The sequence below is a fragment of the Tyto alba genome, unplaced genomic scaffold (assembly GCF_018691265.1).
Source record: "Tyto alba isolate M040663 unplaced genomic scaffold, T.alba_DEE_v4.0 Super-Scaffold_19, whole genome shotgun sequence".
In the NCBI taxonomy this organism is placed as follows: Eukaryota; Metazoa; Chordata; class Aves; order Strigiformes; family Tytonidae; genus Tyto; species Tyto alba.
In genome coordinates, this window is record NW_024881281.1 from 10,830,344 (window position 1) to 10,850,975 (window position 20,632).

The 20,632-nt window shown below is 46.7% G+C and overlaps 1 protein-coding gene across 5 annotated transcripts in view; it reads left to right on the forward strand.

Annotated features, from left to right (window-relative positions):
• The window catches only part of CAMKK1 (calcium/calmodulin dependent protein kinase kinase 1), a 105,866-nt gene that overhangs the window by 23,505 nt on the left and 61,729 nt on the right, over nucleotides 1-20,632 (forward strand). For 2 of the 5 annotated variants that reach the window (XM_032993682.2, XM_042791419.1), the window contains exons 2-3: nucleotides 3,583-3,661; nucleotides 19,189-19,745. In XM_032993682.2, the coding sequence (XP_032849573.2) occupies nucleotides 19,290-19,745 (456 nt within the window). In that variant the 5' untranslated portion in view covers nucleotides 3,583-3,661; nucleotides 19,189-19,289. Of the gene's footprint in view, nucleotides 1-1,570; nucleotides 1,595-3,582; nucleotides 3,662-19,188; nucleotides 19,746-20,632 lie in introns of those variants that run through there. The other 3 variants (XM_042791418.1, XM_032993681.2, XM_032993684.2) reach the window with 2 other exon arrangements.

Consider the following 20,632-nt stretch of genomic DNA (forward strand, 5'->3'; position numbering starts at 1 on the left):
TTTTTTTTGGCCTGTTGGAAAGTGCGAAGACATTCTGCTGGAAGATCATGTTTTTGCATGATTGTATTCCCCAAATAGTTAGCTTTGCAAATCGCTCTCTTCTGCTCGTGCTGGTATGATGACTCTGGTCCACTTGCCATTGAAGAGAGACATATTTCCGATGAGCTTTGGACCAGACACTGTACAAGCAGAATTTTGCATTTCAGTTGTTTATGGTTTATACTGTGGTGATGGTGTTGGTGCCATACAAAGAGTCAGTGACAGACCCTGACTCAAACTTACTGTCTAAAGGTCAAGATGTAGCAAGGGAAGGAGAGAAGGTTGGGGAAGCAGGGGAGAAAGTATCAATCTTTAGCTAGTCAGACTAGTGTCTCCCTGGGGCAGGCCTCAAATGCTCTGGCTGGCTGTGACTTTCTGAAAAACGCAGCAATGGTATGGGGAGGCAAAATATTTACAGTGAAGATGCAGATGTTGAAGGTAACAGGATTTAAAGGCTGTGTGACACAAAATAGAGTGAGGCGTAGAGCTGGAGGAACCAGGCTGTGCAACATGCACTCAGATAAATGTTCTACTATTTATAGGAAAAGCTTCTTCCTCTCTTGATTTCACCTCTTCTTGAATGCGCTCAGTGATTGCTTTTCAAGAATGTATGAATGCTTGTGAAAACGGAGCTTCCTAAACAGACCTGGAATGTTTATATGAGTTAATGACTTCATCCCCACTCTGTTTTTAAACAACCAGAGCTCTCTGAAGCTGCTTTGGCCACAGTCAGCAGTCCTCTGCAGAACAGATCGGGTGCCAGCGTTGGGGCATTGTGGTGGTGGCTGCACACAGCTCCCTCCATCCTGGGGAGCTTTGTCATTACTGACTTTACTAATGTGCTTACGGCAGGGTGGGAAGGAGTCTTCCCAGGGGTGAGAAATCTGTGTGAAGTGTATAACTTGTCTGGGATTTGCATTGTCACAGAGCAGAGGGTGAATGAAATTTCACCAGTGCTTTCCAGTTGGAGCAGGGTGAAACCCTTAGCCTGAAACCAGGGGCTTGTAATGGGTGGGTCTTTATAAAGTATTTTATTCTGGATGTTTTCCTCCTGCTTCTTTGTTCCCTGAAGTCCTTTTTGAATTCAACTGCTAGGAAAGAGAGCTGCGTCGGTGTGCTGCCGGTACCCCAAGAGCAGACCAGCCTTGCCCACAGGTCAGATGCAAACAGCTGAGGGAGTATTTCCAAGGGTGAGACTGTCCTTACACCTCTGCAGCGGACTCCTAGAGAAGGGATTAAGGATAACAGTAAGCTCCTTTTGCCTGCCTCTCTTTCCCCAAGGTGCAACTATCTACTGAGAGGATCTGTCTTTGGGTTTGTGATTCACAAGTGCCAGAGGTGTAAGCTCAAAGTGACGTGGTGGCGTGCTGGTCTGTAATCCTCCAGCAGCCAGCGCGTGCCCTGTGTGATGGCCTGGAGAGCTGGAGGCAGCTGCTGAAGTCTTGCCGCCTCATCGGTGCTTGGGAAAGTGGCTTGGACGGGTACAGACACTGAGCGGTTATCCCAGCAGGGAGCAGACAGATCTCATGATGTTATAACTGTAGCAGAAGAGATGGTAATTACCCTTTATTTTGAAGGATGCCTTTAGTGTGGGAGGGGGGGATGTGTTTGAATCAGTATGAAGTGGATTTGTGATAGAGCTGCTGTGCACTCTTAAAGGCTGTTGGGTTTTCCTCGCTCCTGGAGACTTTGTGCATCTGATATGATCACCATGGAGAGAAATAGATGATGATGTGCTGGTGGGGTCTGAGCTGTTCACTTAAATTTGTGTGCATGTGTGTCTGAAGGTGTATGTGAGTGCATGTGCCATCCTGGCAGCAGCCAGGCTGTGTTCACAGCTGAAGATATCAGTCCTGAGGGCCTCCCTCTGAACCCTTCAGAAGTGTGTGTCCACCCACCCGCAGCTTTAGTGTTTTCTGCTGTCATGATGCTGAAAACTGGCTTATCCTTTGCTAATCTTGTACCTGCACCTGCAGGCAGCTGTTGTGAGCGTTTGTGGAGATTTTCAGCCTTTTCATCCTTCCTCATCAATGCTGGCAGCTGCCACTTCTGGCTCATGGTAATTTTGACTGAGTTACAACATCCAGACTTTTCTGGGCTGTTTCTTTGGGTGTAAGCCTCTCCATCCTCAGGCCAGCCTGTTGTCTGGGCTCTCATCCCTTTTGCTACCTGAGATGGATCATTTTCCATGTTAGATTATTTCTTCGGTGAAGTTGAAGTTCTTGGAGGGAAGCAGGGTGTAGGGAGGTGGCCAGGAGGCATCGGCAGTCTAATGTTTCAGCTGAGGAAGATCACTGCCATGCTCTGGCACAGCAGCTGTGGAGCCAAGGCTCCATGGATTCATAGGATTAGGTCCTGTTATCTGACCTGAGTTTGTGAGGGGTTGAGTTGCGTTCACTGGATTTAGCACGAAGGGGTGCAAAGTTTTCCTCTGGGCCAAAGAGAATAATGGAGGCAAAGCAGCCTCAGGTCTGTGGAGGAAAGCAGGTGGGTGTTGGCAACTGTGAACACCTTTAGTCCAGCACAGGCAAATTGCAAATTCATTTCCTGGTGAGAAATCTCTATTCTTTTATATTTATGTAAAGGCAGATGCTCACAGGGACGGCCAGTTAGGTGAAAACCCTGGCTGAATTCTCCTGCGAGTGAAAGACTTGAAAAACCTAAAAATTGTGGAAGTGCAGTACCAAGATACTGGTTGTAGTATGTTGCCAGCAGTATGGTACAGACAATTTAAATTAGTTCTGTGAAGTTATTCCACTTACGAGTGTATTTTTTGTGCTGTGCTAATTGAACATGGAGAAGCTGGCAGCCCCACAGAAAGGCCGTGCACTGGACTGTAAAACAGATCGAAGAGACTAATGGTTTGTGGGGGCGCCCAAGCTGTTTTCTGGGTGCGTTACCGCCTCTTTGCTTGTGGCTGCCCTGATGGACCACAGCGGTGTGAATGGCCTTTGGAGGAGAGACTGGACCTGCTGACTGATGTCCTCACCTGGGTTTTTGGAAGAGGTCAGAGGGACATCTGCCATAGACCTGCTGTCGGTTCTTAAACTAACATTACAAAGGCATCAAGGTATCTGCTAGGGTCTGTTAAGAAGTATTTATGAGAATTACTTCTGCTCCCCTGCCCAAGGATGCTTCCCACAGGATGTATGTGAAAATGAGTGCATTTATTTTGCAAGGTTCTTGTATTCCTCCAGAATGGAGAGATATTTAAGTACCGTAAGCGGTTTAACTTAATGCTTTTGCAGTTTCATGTAAGTGCTTTTGCAAGAGTAACAGAGGGATGTCGAAAGAGTTTGGCTGCAGTCCTGGCACCTGCCTGCAGAGCCCCGCTGGCTCCGGAGCCAGGCTCTGCCTTTCCCCCTGCCAGGAGCAGGGCTTATGCTTGTATTTGCAGGGGTGATCAGCTGCACAAGTGACTGGTGCCAGCAGCTTGTACATGCGTAACCCAAGTGTTAGCTGAGGTTGGAGGCGTCTCCAAAATTGACTTTCAGGACACTTTAAATGCAAACTCGTGACAGTGGTTTTCCTCTGCTGTTTCAGCACTGGTGTTGGAAACAGGAGCCCGTTCCTGACCTTGGAGTGCTGCTGCATTAACATATAAAATGGACAAGTGATTTAGGTAATGAATTGATTTGGGTATGGTCATGGATTGAATGAGACTTCTAGAGCCAATGTGCTTACTCATCAGATGACTCACATCTTAGTCACTTTTAGAATAAGTGCTTCTCTTTTTGGGTGCTTCCAGAATGGCATGGGTAGAGATGAGTTTAAAATTTCTACCTCCCCCTTTGATAATTTTTTAAAAAGTTTCTAAAAACAGAATGATTGTGGGAGGGAAGATAATACAGTCAAATCAAGGCCTTTGGAAAGAACGTGACAGGATGGTTTATTGGACAGAAGAGGAGACAGCTCTATCTGGAAAGTAAGGTGCGTCCCAGGAGCTTAGCCTGAATTCTACAGCACTGAGAGACTTTAATGCTGCTGTTTGCTTCCTGGTCAGGCACAGTGATCTCATGTTTCAAATCAGACTTCCTAAGCTTTGTTCTCAGGTTACTCTAGTGAGTCCACAATGTGGGTAGCTACAAGTCTGAGCCTATTCTCAAATTCCTGTGCCACCAGCAGTACATAAAAGCATCCTTAGATGGAAACTGGCCCCTGAAACACACTCAAGATTGCTGTGCAAATAAAACCCTGCTGTTCTCAACTTCTATTTATATGTAACTATATTTTTCCATTACCAAAATATTGAAGAAGTTGAACCCGATTATTCAGAAATGTGCATATGTGTAAGCAAGTGAATCTGAGAACCTAGGGAAACAATGAGAAATTACGTTGTAATCCACTGTAAGATTTATATAGCAAATGAACTATTTTTTTCTTTTTCTTTCTAATGTCGATCTTCTTTCTAATCTCACGGTCATCTTGCAACAAATAGAATGTAGGCTATTCCTGATCAAACCAGGTTCCTGATGAATCAGTTGAGCTCAGAGTGGCACAGTGTGATCTCTGCTTCTTACTTGACTCATGTGGCTGGGCGGCAGCTGAAGTGGGAGAGCCGTGCAGGGAGTGACACAGGGCGTTGCTGCCGGCTTAGGCACAGGCTTTGCTAAACTGGATGTGGTTAAACTCTTATCAGTGCTCCAGATATTGAAAATGGGGATGCACTGACTGTCAGTAATAGGTCTGTAAGCATGACACCAGTGCAGATGTTTTGGTTTGTGTCCAGAATGATGATGTTGTGTTATGAAAAACAATGCTGATGTTAGATCTACTCTTGCAGTGGTGTGTTCAAATACAGGAAGGGTACAAAGGCACACAAAGTAGCCAGAGTTTGGGAATCAGAAACTTGGGCTGCTTTTACTGAGCACTGTGTTGCTGTCTGGGTGACCCTGAGGGAAAGTGTCTCTTCCTAACTCCTCTCTGTAAATGTTCTTTTGGCCCCTGGTGAATAGGCACCGTCTGTAAAACATGGATAGGTCATGGCAGGTGACAGATACTATGTAAATGAGAATTTCCCACTGATATGTATTAGGCTACAATTTCAAAAACAGGAAGCTGAAGAATAGGGTTTTATTGTTAAACAGAACTGGTGAAAGGAAAGCCAAAAATAGTTTTCTTATGAGTATCCTTTGTCAGGTACTAAGAGAATAATTCACAGGCTTGTAGGTTTTAACGTCTCTATAACTGTCTATGCTAGATCTCCTGGGTCACAAGTGTGGAGGATTTTACCAGCATTTCCTTTTGAAGAAGTCAAGTCAAGAGGAATTGATCACTTCCTCAAGAAGTTTTCCAATTTGTTTTGCCTCTTTTAATTGCAGAAGTAGTTTCTTTGTGTTCTCTGTTTTAAAATGTAACTAATTTACGAGATTCTTGCTAAACCTCACAGGCAAAGGAATACTACTAATACATAATAATAATATAATAAAGGCAAATGTTAGCAGTTTAGTGTTGTTACTGCACAGAAAACCTTCCAGGTTAGGTTAGTTTACATGCGGAGAATGCAGATAAAGCTGCCTCCAAGTGTGGGTTACCTCTGGGTTTATTTGTACTTCTGCTCAGTGTTTGGTTGCTGATATTGGGTGTTTCTGGCAGCCCTTCCAAGTGAGTGTTGTGTATGTGTGCCTCCCAGACATCAACAAGCAATTAGGAAAGCATGGGAGATGGCCGTTCTCCCTGCACCCCCGTGCACCTCTCTCATGGGCTCAGGCAGCTGCAAAGCAAACAGCCACGGTGATTTGGGGCTGGAGAGGGACAAAGTGAGAGGAGCTGAGCAGGAGGGGCTCTGGAAGACTTGATCTGAGCACAGCTGACCTGCATGACCAGATGAGACCTTCCTACAGCCCTCCAGACCCCACAGCTGGGTTGTGTCCTTGCTCTCCATCTCTTGTGTGTAGGCAGCTGCAAACTCATCTGGACAGAGCCCAGTGCTGCTGCCGTGCTGCGTGTGTGCCCGGGGGGCCGAGGGCAGTGCTGGGGCCATGGTGCTGCTGTGTGCTGCTCTTCCTCGCTACGCGATAAGATGCAGAGCTCAGTGTGGCTGATGGTGTTGCAGCTTGCCCAGGTGGAAGAAAGTAAGGTGGATAGAGTTGGACCCCATCTAAGAGGATGGATGCAGTGGGAATTTTCTGATGCTTCCTTGATGTGAGCCCTGCTAGCCTAAGGAAGAGCTGTAAACGCAAATATGGAAGAAAATGCTCTTCTCCTCCTCCCCTGCTGGAAAAGGAGCCCTGTGATGGCTTCAGTGGAACTGGGCAGCTCTCTTGTTTAGATACATGTGAAACACATTAATCCAGACACTCATATGAGTATTTCCACATTTTTGAGGCTGAGATTTTCAGTGTTGTTGACTCTTCGGCACATAAACGTTGTCCCTTCTGATGTCCTCAGACCATAGTTAAAGTTCAAGTATGTGCTTAAGTGTTTTGCTGGAGTAGAGCCGACATTTTCCTTGCAGAGAGCAGCAGTGTGTTGGGAAACTCGGTGGCTGCACACAGACTAATTGTTCCAAGATGCATCCTGAAAGGTGCTGAGCACCCTGGCTGGGAGCCAGCAAGACTTTTAAACACATGCTTTGGGTTTGTTTTTTTTTTTTTTTTTTCCATGTTGTTACCAGTTTTGTTCTTTGATTTCTTTTCCCCTGGCAACTAGGGAAGGATATCTGAGTAGCGAGAGCAGTGTAATTTATCTGCCAGCAACACAGGGATGTCTTCCAGGACATGGGATAGCTAATGGTAGCAGGTATTGTGACCAGTGCCCAAGTCAGTTGGCTTCAAATTTTTTTCCTCAGTATTTTCCTGCTGGGCACAGGGCAGGCCAGGGTGCATGAGCAATGCCCAAACTACATTTGTAAACCACATCCCATCTTTCCACATGTCTTTGCTTGTTGTTAAGCTGCACAGGTCATATTTCCTTCCCCCTTCTCCTCTTAAACTGTATTTGCCTTTCCTCTGCCTTGAAAATTTTGGTGGGAAACTGCCAAATTCAGGTTTTATTTGGAAGCGGCATCGTCTGCAGTGGAGCCCAGGGCAGGGCAGAGAGGAGCCTAAAAATTCTCTGGAAGTTGATGGCTCCTAGCTGCTCTGGGGTTTTCAAGGCGTTGTTCTTTGGCTTTGCCTGCTGTGTGCAGGAGGAAGGTGCCACAGGCCTAGTCAGAGGCTGGGAAGGAGGCTTTGATTCTGCAACGAGATGGCCTTGTGTGCTGCGATCAGTATCGGCTGTCTCTCTTCTGTCCCTGTGTCTTCAGCTGGGCCTGCTCCTCCTGCAGCTCTGCATGCCTTACCAGGGCATGCTAGGCAAGACTAAATCCTGTCTTGCTGTCAAAAACTGCACTTCCCTCACCAAGAGATGTCTCCTTCCCAGTGGATTTACTCCCCGTTCTGCTCCTGCACCTGCTGACTTGATGACCAGAAACGTGCCTTTTTCTGCTCTTCTTATTGCGGCCCTGCAGAAGTGATAGAGGTGTTGGATGGGTTTGTGTCACTTCTAATGCTTCAGAGAGGGTTCAGCTGGAGCCACAGAGAAGGGGGGCACTGCTCTGGTTGCAGGCTTGCTCAAGTTGCAGGCTTGCTGTGCGCAGCCAGAATCTGGGGTGCAACTCCGGTGCCACAGGATGGTGTTTTCATACTTGTTTTTCCAAGTAAAGCTGCACCTGGAAACTTTTGTTGTTCCTTTGGTGCTGCAAAGCCTTTTTCATGCTCTGACAAGTGCTGAGATTATCATCAGCCTAAATTTCTGGAATAGCATTGGAGTGACTCAAAAGAGCAGCCTTCTCCCCTGCAGCCTTTGCCTAGTGACTCTGGATAATCTCCAGTCATTGACCCGGGGGCTTTGAAAGTGCATTTGGGCTTAAAGAGCTAAAGTTTAAGGCTTCAAAGGAATTGGGAAGCCCTCTACCCTTTACGTTTCCAAGCAGCCTGGCTTATGTGTGCATGGACAAGGGTAATCGTAGGAGCGGTTTACCTGGTTCTGACTCCTGTGGGATCTGTCGCTCAGCCCCCGGAGCCTGTTCCCTCTGTGCAGAGAGCATCGCTGCTGCCGCCTTTGATTTTGCGCAGGTTAACTGAGGCCATGTTTTCAAGTCTTGGGGTTTCTGAAGACGTGAGGATTATCAGAAGATGTGGGTTTTCCATGTGGAAATGCAGCAAATACTTTGAGCTCTGGATTTGAAGCCCGTTTGTCTTTTCTTACAGCGTTCACTGCTTTTTGTCTTGCCCTGTGTAGTTCTGTGCTTTGTCTTTTGCCTTGGGGTATGCAGACTAGCAGAGTTGATGAAGACCTTCAGCCCCGAGGACACTTAAAGATGGGTGCTGAGATCATTTCCCTGGTTAAAAGTGTGAGAAACAAGCCCACGTATATATAAAAAAGTTTTATTGGGGACAAAGTCAGTGGAGCAAAGAATACAGCGCTGGGTGCAATGGCGCGCCCTGGAGCCAAAAGGGGCTCCCTTTTATTGTATAAATGGTTACATATTCATCTACTCTAATACATATGCATCACTACTTCTAAGGATAGGGAGGGAATATTACAATTAGTTCCGAGAAATCATTAACATATCCCCCCACCCCAAATTCCTCCCGTCGCGCTTGCGCAGTGCTCCCTGGTGGTCGTGGGCAGGGGTCTGCAGATGAAGGCTCGTAGTCTTCTTCACTGTGTTCGCTCGTTGACCCTTATTTCTGCGCAAACTCAGTCTTGTGGTCAGGTACACCTTGTCCTTCAAGTCTGGGCCAATTTGCAGCTCCTTTGTCTTTATGGCTCAGTGGTTTCAGTTCCTCTCTTATCTCAAGGACAGGAGATGCCAGGGATGGCCCATCCTGTTCTTTCTCATTCCATTGTAAAGGAGTTACCACCCTTTGATATGGACCATCTGGTGAGCATCCCAAAGAAAAGGGGGGGGCTGTTGGATTGTTGTTTCCTCTGATCAATTCCCCCCTTCTCTTTTCCCACTAGTAAATTATTTTACTTTTCTTAAAATGTGGATCGTTGTACTAATAATAGCTTTAGCCTAACTCAGTAAAAGTAATTGTTTAATTACTTTTAGCAAAAGCAAAATTCTTCTATTATTTATCACAAAAGTCTTTGCAGAGATCACCTTGAATAGAAATATCTACCCATATTTGAACTGCTGGGAAGTAAAGCCTGCTGTGTTCTGTGCTGTATGTTTTTATTGTAGATTGGCAATCCTGGAACAGCTGGAAATTAATGTTTTTAAAATGCTGGAAAGACTTTTCACTTCAGCTGGCTTACAGAACTAAACAACTTGCTATATCCCCTGAAATACCTCCAGATCTCTTAAAGGCAGCCCAAAGCTTTTTTCTTATCTGGGAGGACGATGAACCTCTCAGACTGACATGTATAAATGTGAACTTGTTCTGCCTGGTGGCTTGTTCAGTTTGTTATGGATGCTTTTTAAACAACACTAACCTCAATGCTGGTCTGTGCTGTGAGATCTGAGACTGGCAAAGATATCTGATGCTGAATTACTTTGTGTTGATGATCTATATGTGTGCTTTCCCAGATCCCACTTTGCTGCTCCTAAACTATACCTGCATTGTTCTGCAGTGATTTGCTTTTCTGTCATTGAATTTTTCTATATTGTGCAGCAATAAGAAATCTGAGCATCTGTGAGCACCTCGGAAACTGAGTTAACCATGGCAGTTGGTATTGAAGGTGCTAATGGGTGCAGGGGAGGAGGCAGACAGGACTGAGAAATATGCTGGTGAAATAAATAAATTGGGGAGGAGGAAAGCAATGGCCTGGAATCATGCAAACTGTTTGCTGGGTGCTGGTGTGCAGCTGTGGGCTGAGACACCGTTGCTGAAGCAGCAGCCTGTCTGCACAATTTCAGGTTGCCGCTTCGCTTCTCCTTAATTTATTTACTAGTGTATACTGTGGGCTCTGCTGAGGAAGCAAGAGGCTGCTCAGGCTCATGGGGCCACGCTGCAGAATATATACCAGAAATTTGAGTAGGGAAACAGTTGCAGGCCCAGAGTTGAGCTGGCAGCATTCGTGGTTGGGAAACCCCTTGGTTCACTTGTAACCTGCTTAGTCTTGATGCAGAGCACTGAAAGGAAAGCTGCTTAACATGTTTTTTACAAGACTTCTGTAAACTCATCCTGGCAGGAGGAGGGTGGTGTATTTTCCTCTCTGCTCCTCTTCTTTGCAGCTTTTGAGGCCAGTTGGGCAGAGGGGGAACCCTTGGAGGTGTGAGGTTCCTGCATGGGTGGTGAACGTTGGCAGCAGTAGGGGATGGGACTGGAGGAAGGCTGGAGATCTTCTCTGTGTGTGTAAATGCCTGATGGGAAGAGACAGCAAAGAAGACAGAGGCAGATTTGTCTCAGTGGAGCCCAGTGAATGAACATGAGGTAATGGGCACAAACTGAAATACAGAAAACTCCATTTAAAAAGGAACCGCCCCCTTTCTTTTTACTGCATAGCAGGCAGCTGAGTGGAGGCTGCCAGCCTTGAACAAAGTTGCCTTGCAAAGGGAGCGGGCAGGCTGTTTCTCATGGTCAGTGGAAGGTGGGTGCAGCTGTATGTGATGTGTGGTCCATGTGGCTTTTGGTCTCTGGCTTGACATGTGCAAGCACCTACTGCAGACTCCTGGTTGTACACTGGTGCAGGAGGGACCACATAACCCCACCAGGGAACAAACCCAGAAGATCGGCTGTTGCTTACATGTGTTTTCTGTTCTTCAGGGTCACAGATTGGTGTGTGTGCTGGTTTGCAGGGTTGGCAGGCTCCCCTGCTTTTCTGGAGCCTTTGCTGCAGGCTGGGCTTATCGGGCTTAAAAACCAGACTTCACACTAAAACCAGATGCCATGTGCCGTGTCTGTTTGTGTGTGTGCTCACTCCCTGCTCTGTGTTGTGGTTTTGGTTCTATTTCACTTATTCCCTTTTCTTTCTCTCAGTGCCACAAGAGATGCTTTCTGCAGGCTGCTTGCAGGTGCCCAGGGCCCATTTTGATCGGCTGTGTCCTGCTTTGCAGCACAGTCACCTGAAGGCACTGCGACAATTGCAGTGTTTTTGAGACTGGTTTGATTTGAGTGCTCAATTCTGTTCCCATGAGATCAGAGGGGATTTGGCCATTGTGGAGGGTTAGACCTCGATCTTGCAGACTGTTAGCAGTTCAGGTTGTCTTGATTTCTTCTTTTTTAGTTTGTTCATCACTGTATCATCTTCTGTGGCAATTTTGAGATATCATTACAGATTGCAGCAGAAGATGGCTCATCTGAGATTAATCCATTTCCCTTAGAACAATTGAAAATATATTTCCTTTAACCTACCATTTACCTCACCATGGTACAGACATTAGAAAAGTCATTATTGCAGTGAAGAACCTAAATATTAACTACCCCAGAATTACGAAGTCTTTATTTTTCTCATTGAATCAACAGGGTCTGGCTACTGCCTTGATTGTTAATATTTTACAAATAATCTAAGCCTTTCAAACTTCATGTAATATGACATTCTCAGTTATTTTGAAACACCCCCTTTCTGGCTGTTTAAATGCCACCTCCAGCAAGCTGTGCTCCCTGCCACTGCTGCCCCCTCTCCTGGGAATCACGCTGCCTCTCAGCTCAGCAAGTGACAGCAACCATGACACTTTCTCCTCCTCTTCCTCCTCCTCCTCTTTGCTCAGGTTCAGCCCCAGGAATCTGCTCCCTCTGCTGCACAAATTCTGCACTCACCCTTTCAAGGAACCTGTCTGTGTGAGTTGATGTTGCCTATGCCCACGTGTGCAACCTCAAGCTGTAACGGCATGTACTCTTACAGTTGATGGTCAGAAGACTGCTCTTCCACTGGATTATGGGGTCCAGCTCTCCCTGTGCATGGTGCAAGTTGCATTTGGCATATTTCCTGCACTCTTGATGGTTATTAGAAGAGGAGGTTGGGGTAGGGAGGCTCTGAGGTCTGAGTCAGTTTCATTGAGTGCCAGATAGGAGCATGCACAGAAGCAGCTTTGGAAACAGGGGTCTCCTGAGTTTTTGCTCTTCCCTGACATCAAACTGAGTGATTCAGATGTTGTCCAGGCTGTATGTGTGCATTAACAAGCCCAATTCTTTCATATGGCTTTTCCTAGGGTCACTTGGAGGTAGCACAAAAAATTCAGTATGGCTAGTGACATGCTGGGACATCTCTGCATGGGCACGCAGCACAACCGGGCTCAGTGCTGTCTGCCCAGTCCAGCCTCCTCCATCCTCTGTCCTTCATTGCCACCGTGTCAGGGGCTGACGTCAGGCTGGCACAGCAGCCAGGGTCCTTCCCCCACGAGGCTTTTGTGTCCCTTGTCACAAGGGCAAATGGGATTTGTTATAATCTGAGTTTAGGTCATCTTCAGGGACAGTGTGGATGTGTGGAGTTGGGTGTTGGGATGTGCTGGGTTTGTGGTCACTACTGGGATGTTTCAGAGAATGGTGAGTTGAAGCACTTAACATCATTGCAAGCAAAACCTGTGTGATATGTGGGCCGAGTGCCTCTCACTGACCGTTCCCTATGCTTTCCTGGCTGTAATTTGCAAAATAAAACCGCCTCCAATGCTCATAGACTGATAAACAGCTTTAAAATATTAAAGCAGAAGCAATTACAGTCCAGCATCAGTGTCTGTTGCCCACAAGTCTCACTGAACCTCTATTTGCTATAAAACACAGCAGCCAAATCTGTCATATGAAAATAGTTTGTAGCCAGGGCTTGAGTACAAAGGAGCACAACTCCTGATTCATTGGTGTGGTCCTCACCGAGGCCATGGATAAGATGTGCCGACACAGCTTCAGCCAGTTAAATAAAGTTCTGTCAGGGCTCCTGTTTCACCAGCATTATCTGGAGCGTTTAATGTTAGTATTGCTCTCACTTAAATAGATTTGGCACTCCTCAATGTTTTCTTGTTACAGGAATTTCCTTAAGTAGAAACTTTCTTCAGAGTAATTTTTGGTTGATTATTTCTTATATATGCAATTAGTGTAATTGCATCTGATTATGCAAATTTATTTAATCATATAATTATAACATGGAGGGATGAAATATAATGCAGATGGGAAATCTTTTGTAAAACTTCCACAGCTCAGTACTCTGTGAACAAGGTGGTGGTTATCTCTCACGCTGTAGGCTGGTAGACAGGAGATTTTAGTCCGACATCCTGGCTACTTTCAAAACATATTTAAAAAGTTCTGTTACTTGCTCTTAAAATTGGCTACATGGCCTTCATGGTGTGAAGGCATGTAACTATTATTTTTTTACATGATAATATCAGAAGCTTGCTGCTGAGCTCAGCCCTGCTGTCTCACATCTTCATCTGTACCTTACACCCAGGGACATGAAAGCATCAGTCCTCCATTGGACCCAAACCCCTGATCCGGTCTTCAACTGAGGGCTCTTGTGGGGAAAAGAGGGAGAGCAGGACAAGCATGGGGTCCTCGGGGGTGCTTGTTGTCTGTAGCTCAGGGGCTGAACTGGTCTTCAAATCCTTTTTGAAAACACCCTGCCTTGGTAAGGTCTAAGAAGGAGGAGGTAGAAATGGTATGTTTTCCAGACTGTGGTCTGGAGGTGTTTGTTGTCATTCAAGAAATCTGGCAGAAGCAGGGGCCTGAACCTGCTTCTCAAATCTCTCACACAGTGCTTGAATTGCAAAAAATACTGTTCTTTGTCCTTCTGCAGTTACTTTTAAAGCTGTGCTAGGAGCTTCACAGAAGTAATCAAAGCACCTTGCTTTTATGATCTAATTTTCAGCTGTGGCACAACAGCCAGGCTCACTGCCAAGAACTGTGAAGAGAAGAGGGAAAAGACTAGTATGATTATAGCAGGATCGAGTGATTTCTCAGCAAGACACGATTGTCTGTGCTCTGAAACAAGAGTCTTGTAAGCTGCAGGATAAAGCAAACATATGGTGTGTATGCAAAACGCACAAACAGTATATTCTTATTTATTATTTGGGTTGTGTTAATGTCTCCTGCTTCTAGTCAGGAATTGGTACCAAAAATGGTACCTTCTTCCCAGCGAGAACACAGTCCAAATGGCCAGTCTGGTGTACATCTGTCTTGATTATCTCTGCAAGGGCTGCAGGGATTTGCTTTCTTTTTGGCTTCACAGAGCGGCAGCTTCTCATTGTTCCTTGCCACTTGGTTTGGGCTGCCTTTTGGCCAGTGTATGTCTGAAAGTGGTTTTCACAGATGCCAAGGAGTTTCTTCAAGGCCCGATTCCTCCCAGCAGCACTGTGAGCAGAGGTGGGCAGAAGGCAGCCTCATCTTCAGGTGCCCTGTTTAGTGTGCTGGAGGTAAGCAGAGCTGAAATGAAGGCCAGTGTGCCCTGAGTTGAATTGTTGCATCAAAAATGAACCCTCTGGCTGCTCTCCCACCACAGCAACGAGACCTGTAAGTGGCTGGCTCCTTAGATCTGAAGAGCCTTGTGTTGCAAACCAGTTTGTGCTTGTGGGGCTCGTGGCAGCTCAGATGTTGCTCCAGTGCAGGGCTGTGGGACACAAGTTCCTCTTCAGCTTCTCCAGATTGAAGGTGTTGGAGTGAGCTGGTTGGATTTTGGCCAAGTGCTTCCCCTGTGTATAAGCAGTTGATGGGGTCCGGGTGGGGGTGTGGAAATACCTCCCATGTGTCAGGGTAGTGGACTAACACCGAGTGCTCGAGGAAGTCCTGCAGACCCGACTGCAGAACAGGGGGTTCAGAAGAGACTCCAGGATGGAAATAGTAATAGGCTGTATTGCTTGGTGTGGGTAGACTGCTCGGGCTCTGGAAGGGACTTGCTGACCTAATATTTCAAAAATGTCATTTGAGGAGCTGTTCAGGACTTGGCAGCCCAGCCCAGGACTTGCTACTCCTCTCCTTAAAGGGAGTTTCTGTTGCCGGTTGACAGCAGTCGGAGCAGATTCTTCATCCTGGCTGTGCTGCTGTGAGGGATCATCTGAAGGAAACACAGCACAAGCACAGGGTGATATAAGACAGGGCTGGATGTGCAGCCCAGCTCTGCCCCAAGGCAGGACTGAGTTCCTGCTGGGTGGTCTGACCTGAGCTGAAGGATGCTGGTGATGGAGATGACATCCTCTCTGTGCTGGTACATGTCTGCCTGCACCATTTACAAAACTTGACCTGATTCCTGACCTCGTTAGTGTATATTTAAAGCGGTGGACTAAAGCCTTTTGTGATCTTTGGGACCTCACTTTGTGAGAGTGCCTGTGAGTCCTGTGTGGTCAAGAGGCACCTAATGAATATGGCTTTCAAACAAGGTTTGGGTGTGGTGTCTCTGCCAGTCCCCATGCTGGCATGGAGGACATGATCCACGAGCATTTGAAGAAGTCTCCAGTTCTGAGCAGCAGCAAAATTGCTGCCTGAATGCTTTCCATGCAAATGTAGTTATTATTCACCATGACTTATTTCACTGCAAAGGCCCTTGGTGCCTCAGCACAGGGCAGATGTGCTCTGAGACTGAAAGGGGAAGCAGGATGAGGTGGGCTGTGGGCAGCGTCATTCCTCTTAACCTGGGAACTGTGACAGATGAAGCTGTAAAGTCACTTTTCTGGGTAGTGTGTAGCAAAATCAGGAAACGGAGCTGGATTTGCTGAGACCCAGGGCCGTTTAACCTCCCCATCCTTTCTCACAGAAACATTTCTAGTTAGCCAAATTGAAGGCCAAGCAGTAAACTAGATTTGCATTTTTTTATTTTTCAAACAATGCTCTGAGATACTTTATTGAGCAGCAAAACTAATTGTGTCCGCTCATCTCCCGCTCCGATGTACAATACAGAGATTTTCTCCAGAATCGTATTTCTTTCAAAAGGGTTTGTTTGTACCATGCTCTGCTCAGTGCCTGTCTGGGAAACATGTGCAGCCATTTGATAAATATATTGTGAAAAACACTGAAGTGGCAGCCTGCCTACAGCAGAGGAATAGCTACAGGGAAAAATGGTAAATAAGATGTGTGTAAGCAAATTAATTTTGCTCATATAAGCTTGTTTGCAGCTTTGGTTCATGTCTGCAGCATAATCCTCTGATCTAGAGCAGATGTTTAGTGTTGTGGGGGATCAGAGTGGTGACTGCACGAAGAGCACTGGGCCCAAAGCTGTGCAGGAGTTTGTAGAAGGTGGTGGTGTCTCTTTCACCAGGATTTCCCATCACAGCATGGTGCAGTTGTGTTACAGCCTGACAAACTGCAAATCCACCATTGATTTTTGCCTTGCCGAAATAAATAATTGCCTTTTGTACTGAGTTTTATGCACAGTAAGACTGAGCTGTGTGTAACTGATTTGCTTATTCAGAAACCATTGCTTTCCAAAGTACTTTTTGGAGGATTTATCAGTGAAAAGGAATCCTTCAAAACAGCAGAACCTGAAACAAAGCCCAACTCTACAGTTGAATTTCTTTTAAGTCTTGCTGGATTTTTTTTTACCATGTTTTATTGCTGTATGGGTCTGTTTGTTTTGATTGGATGAACTGATTTATGGGGTGTATCTTAAATTTCTCTATTTAAGTTGTCAGTTAGCTGAAGATTTATTTTGCAGCATGAGCTGTGCAAGCGTGGTTCTGCTTTTGGTGGGGTGACACCCCAGGGTGCCTGGTCTGGGCAGTGAAGAGCTACACGGGCAGCTAACACAAGCATCGCTGTCTGCTGGGACCTGTAAAGTTGCAGGTTGATTTTCTTCTTGATGCTCCCTAAGAGTGAGGAGAGTTGTGACCATCCAGAAGCTAAAGCTGCTGCAAGGAAAGGCTTTGGGTTTGTTTCTCTAAGCAGAAGTGCGAAGCCAGACTTTTAACACAGGGTGGAATCAGAGGTTCCCTCATATGCCATGTGCAGGCCGGATTAAATGGTGGAAGCATTTTTACTCCCTCCCCTTCATCTAAAATTGTTTCCCTGATTGAAGGGAAGGTGCAGGCTGGAGCACTGGCCTGCGAGGATTGCTGTGGCCCAGCCCCAGCGGTGCAGGGGGTGGTCATGGGGACTGGTGTTTTCCTGGCTGAGCAGAGAGGCCCTGGGAAGCTGCTGCCCCACAGGCAGGGCTGGGGGCTGGTCGGTGCTTCCCGGGGCCAAGACACTGACCTTCACCCAAAGCTGAGCGTGCAGGCATCCCATGAGGAGTCCTCAAGAGCATCTGGTTGGGAAACGTGCCGCTCCGCAGGCCCTGCAGCGCAAGGAAAAGCCTCTTCAGAGACAGCAGGGTGGCTACAGGCTTGCAGTTGCCCTGACCTGATGCTCCTAGGTCAGCTCAGAAGCTTTCCAAGTACAAATCTCACCCAAGCGTTTTGCAGACAGCAAGCCCTCTGCAGGCTTCCCACCGATCTGTTGAAAGGATCGTTGCTGAGCCAGCGCAGGGCTGCAGCTGCTTTCTCGCTTGACGCCTGGGTTTGGGAGAGCTGGGAGGACTAGCAGAGGGGGGCTGGCCTTGCTTTGCCTGGGGGTTTGTGGGACCATGTGCAATATGTGCTGGACCAAACCCTGCACCCCTTCCCTTGCTGCTGCGAGCCACCTACCAGTGCCTGCATCCTGGCTCTGAAAGGGATTTGTGCTTTGGGACTGAAGTGTTTAAATGTAGTTTTAATAGAAGATTCAAAGCTGATCTTGCTATTTAGTTACTGTTTTGAGTGAGTGACATTTTTGTCAATTTGTTTCAAACAAGCCTTCAGGAGAAGGGGGGAATATTATACCCTGGGGTGGAGAAGGAAGGGAAGGAGGTGACCAGGGGGCTGTGGGGAAGAATGTGTTAATTTGGATATTTCCTTTCTGTGACAGAGTGCCCATCATGTGTCCCCTGTGGTTGGCATGTGACCTAGGGTGAAGCCTCCCATCCAGTTCTTTCTTCTGTTTCCATATTGATATAAAAGATTCCTTGAGTTTAGCTGCTGTGCTTGCCTGGGGTACTTGGGAGGTTGTTTCTCCTTGCAGCAGAGTTCAGTCGTAGTGTGTTTAACTGAGCATCGTTGGGCAGCTTCAAGCCAGGCTCAGCCTTTGTTCCGTGCTCCTTGACAAGGGTGTTGTATATGTTCCCAGACTGATGCTGGATGGGCCTTTTTGAACTCGCTCGTCTTGACCCTTCCTCATGTAAATTAAACGTAGCCATCATGAAAACAGGGCAATGCAAGAATCACCAGCCTTGCAGGGATTTTTGTTCACAACCTGCTTTGCATGTAGAGAACCAAAGGTTGCAATATTTCAGAGTTAAGCCTATACTGAAATTCACTGGATGCAGTCCAGGATGCTGTGACTAAAACTGAGTGCTCCCGCACTGTCCCCAGGAACTGAGCAGAGGGATGAGCTGATGCATCCTGCAGCACTGCATCTTCAGAGGTGATTAAGGGATGACAGCCATGTGCTGCAGAGGATCATTTCCTGCTCTGGACTGTGCTGGGAAGGCTGAAATCTGTTTTAAATTGAGACTGAAATTACCATCCAGGAAACAGAGATTTTATTCAGCAGTTTTAGCATTGTATTGCATTTTTGTTCTGTAGATCTTTTCCAAAGGAAAAGCTGATTCCCACATGCTGGTAATCATTAAGTGTTGTTGATTTGCAGCTCAATATAGCTTTTATACATGGTAGGCAGCAAGGTTAACGTGTGTTTGCACACAGGCTACAACTGTGCGAGGCTGAGGTGACCCTGGAACCAGACTTGCTTTTAAATGCTGGCTTTGCTGTTGACTACATTGCAAATAACTGAGAGCGTGGAAGTTTCCAGCCATGATTTGGCTTCCAGGCCATTCTGTGACTCTCTAGGGCTCTACAGGACAACAGAGACACTGCTGTGGAGGCTGTGGATTTGTTGTTGTACACATTGGGTTTGGATTTGTACCAGAAGCTCTTGTACCCTATAAATAAGAATTCAAGAGGTTGAAAGTTTGACCCTTTACCCTTGGCTTGTTAAGAAGCTGTACTTCTCCGTTTATTGTAAGCTCTGGTTGGCTGTTGGTCTGGCAACAGAAGTTCTCTTTAGCTGTGTCACTTGTTGCGCATCAGATAAAATCTCATCTTTATCTCTTTCATATCTAGCTCGATGCTTGGGTTTGCCTTTCCTTTTGAGTGTTTTCAACTTGTTTACAGCCTGCCAGTGTTTTGCCCTTGCTTTCTTTTACGTTGGAAGAAGCTAGAGGATGGGTGTCTTGTTCATTCAGTACAGACATAACCATTATTACTCAGTTTACCTCTATGTTTCCTTTTAGGTATTTCATGGAGAGATTCCTCCATGCCACGTGCTGTCGGTGAGTGCTAGCATCGCAGCTCTCTGCAGTGCCATCTAAGCCCATACAAGCTGGACGTGGTGATGGGGGACTCTCCAACAGATGCTGTGGATGGAGGCATAGACACGTGCTGCAAAGACACACAGACTGAACTGGCAGAGCGGGTAGCAGCCATAGATGTGGCTGCTGGCCCAGAGAGAAGTGACCAAAATGGTGAAGACAACACTGAAGAAAATGACACAGTCTTTTCTGATAACATAAAAGGTATCCAAAGAAATGGAGTCAACAGTGACATGAGAATGAATGAAACTCTGCCTTACCAACGGTCAGAAGATGCTCACTGGAGGCATGTTCCCAAGAGACCTCTTACTAGACCCCTCCTATCAAGCAGGAAGTTGTCTCTTCAGGAAAGATCATCAGGAGGTTATTCGGCTTCTATCAACACTCCAGGTTATGGGCCTTATGCCACAGGGCCATCGCCACGTATAATGAGGAGACCAACGATAGAGTCCAATCGGGTCTCCATATCAGATTCTGAGGTAGGCATGTTCTCCCCTATAATTGTGGTGTTGAGGTAAGGTAAGTCTTTCGCAGTTGGTAATAAGTGTCATCAGCCTTTTGGAGTAGCAGATCTGAAAGCGCTGTTTTTTTTTTTTTTTCTAAGGGTGGAAAAAAACTCCCTGAAACCAGGGATTGTATTAGCTGGGAATGGCTGAACAACTTTGCCTCCATGCACCAGACCCTGCTGGGTGTGGCCCTGGTCCTGACATTGGCTCCTTCAGGCCTCACCTGCCCGGGATAGTCCTGTTGGGGGGGCTGGGACCCCTGTTGGGTAGTAGTAGCGTGCAGAAGGCTTGTCAGGTTGTTCAGGAAGGGCTACGGCCAAATGGCTTTGATCTCATGGCCCTGCCTGATGTACCTTTCAGGAGTTTATCAGTGACAGCAGCTTTGCTGCTCATATTTTATGGATTTAAGCTTCTAGATATCGTGTATCCTATTGAATTTTGCCATTAATGAAGGCATGATTTAATTTTATAAAGAGCTTAAATGCACTGGTGTTTCCTACTCCTGTCAGGATCTTCCTCTGTCTTTAAAGCATTTGTAACAGCAGTGGTAACGGAGGGCCATGACCCTCCTCTCCTTCAGAGGAGTGTCTCTGGGTGGCTGCAGTCATTCCTGCTCATCCGTCCTGCAGCTAGTCTCTCAGTATGGGACCTGGCTCAGACCTGTCCCAGAGGTGCAACACGCTGCTAGTGGTCAAGTGTATTGATGAAAGCAGCTGTTGGTTGCAATTCTGTGTTGTGCTGGTTGGAGAATCCTGTCCCCTTCTGCTGTTCCAGGCAAGGACAAGGAGGAAGGCATCTACAGCTGCAGCTTTTCTTTCCAGCCTTTCTTTCCCGCTGCTATGTGTACTGTGACGTGCTAT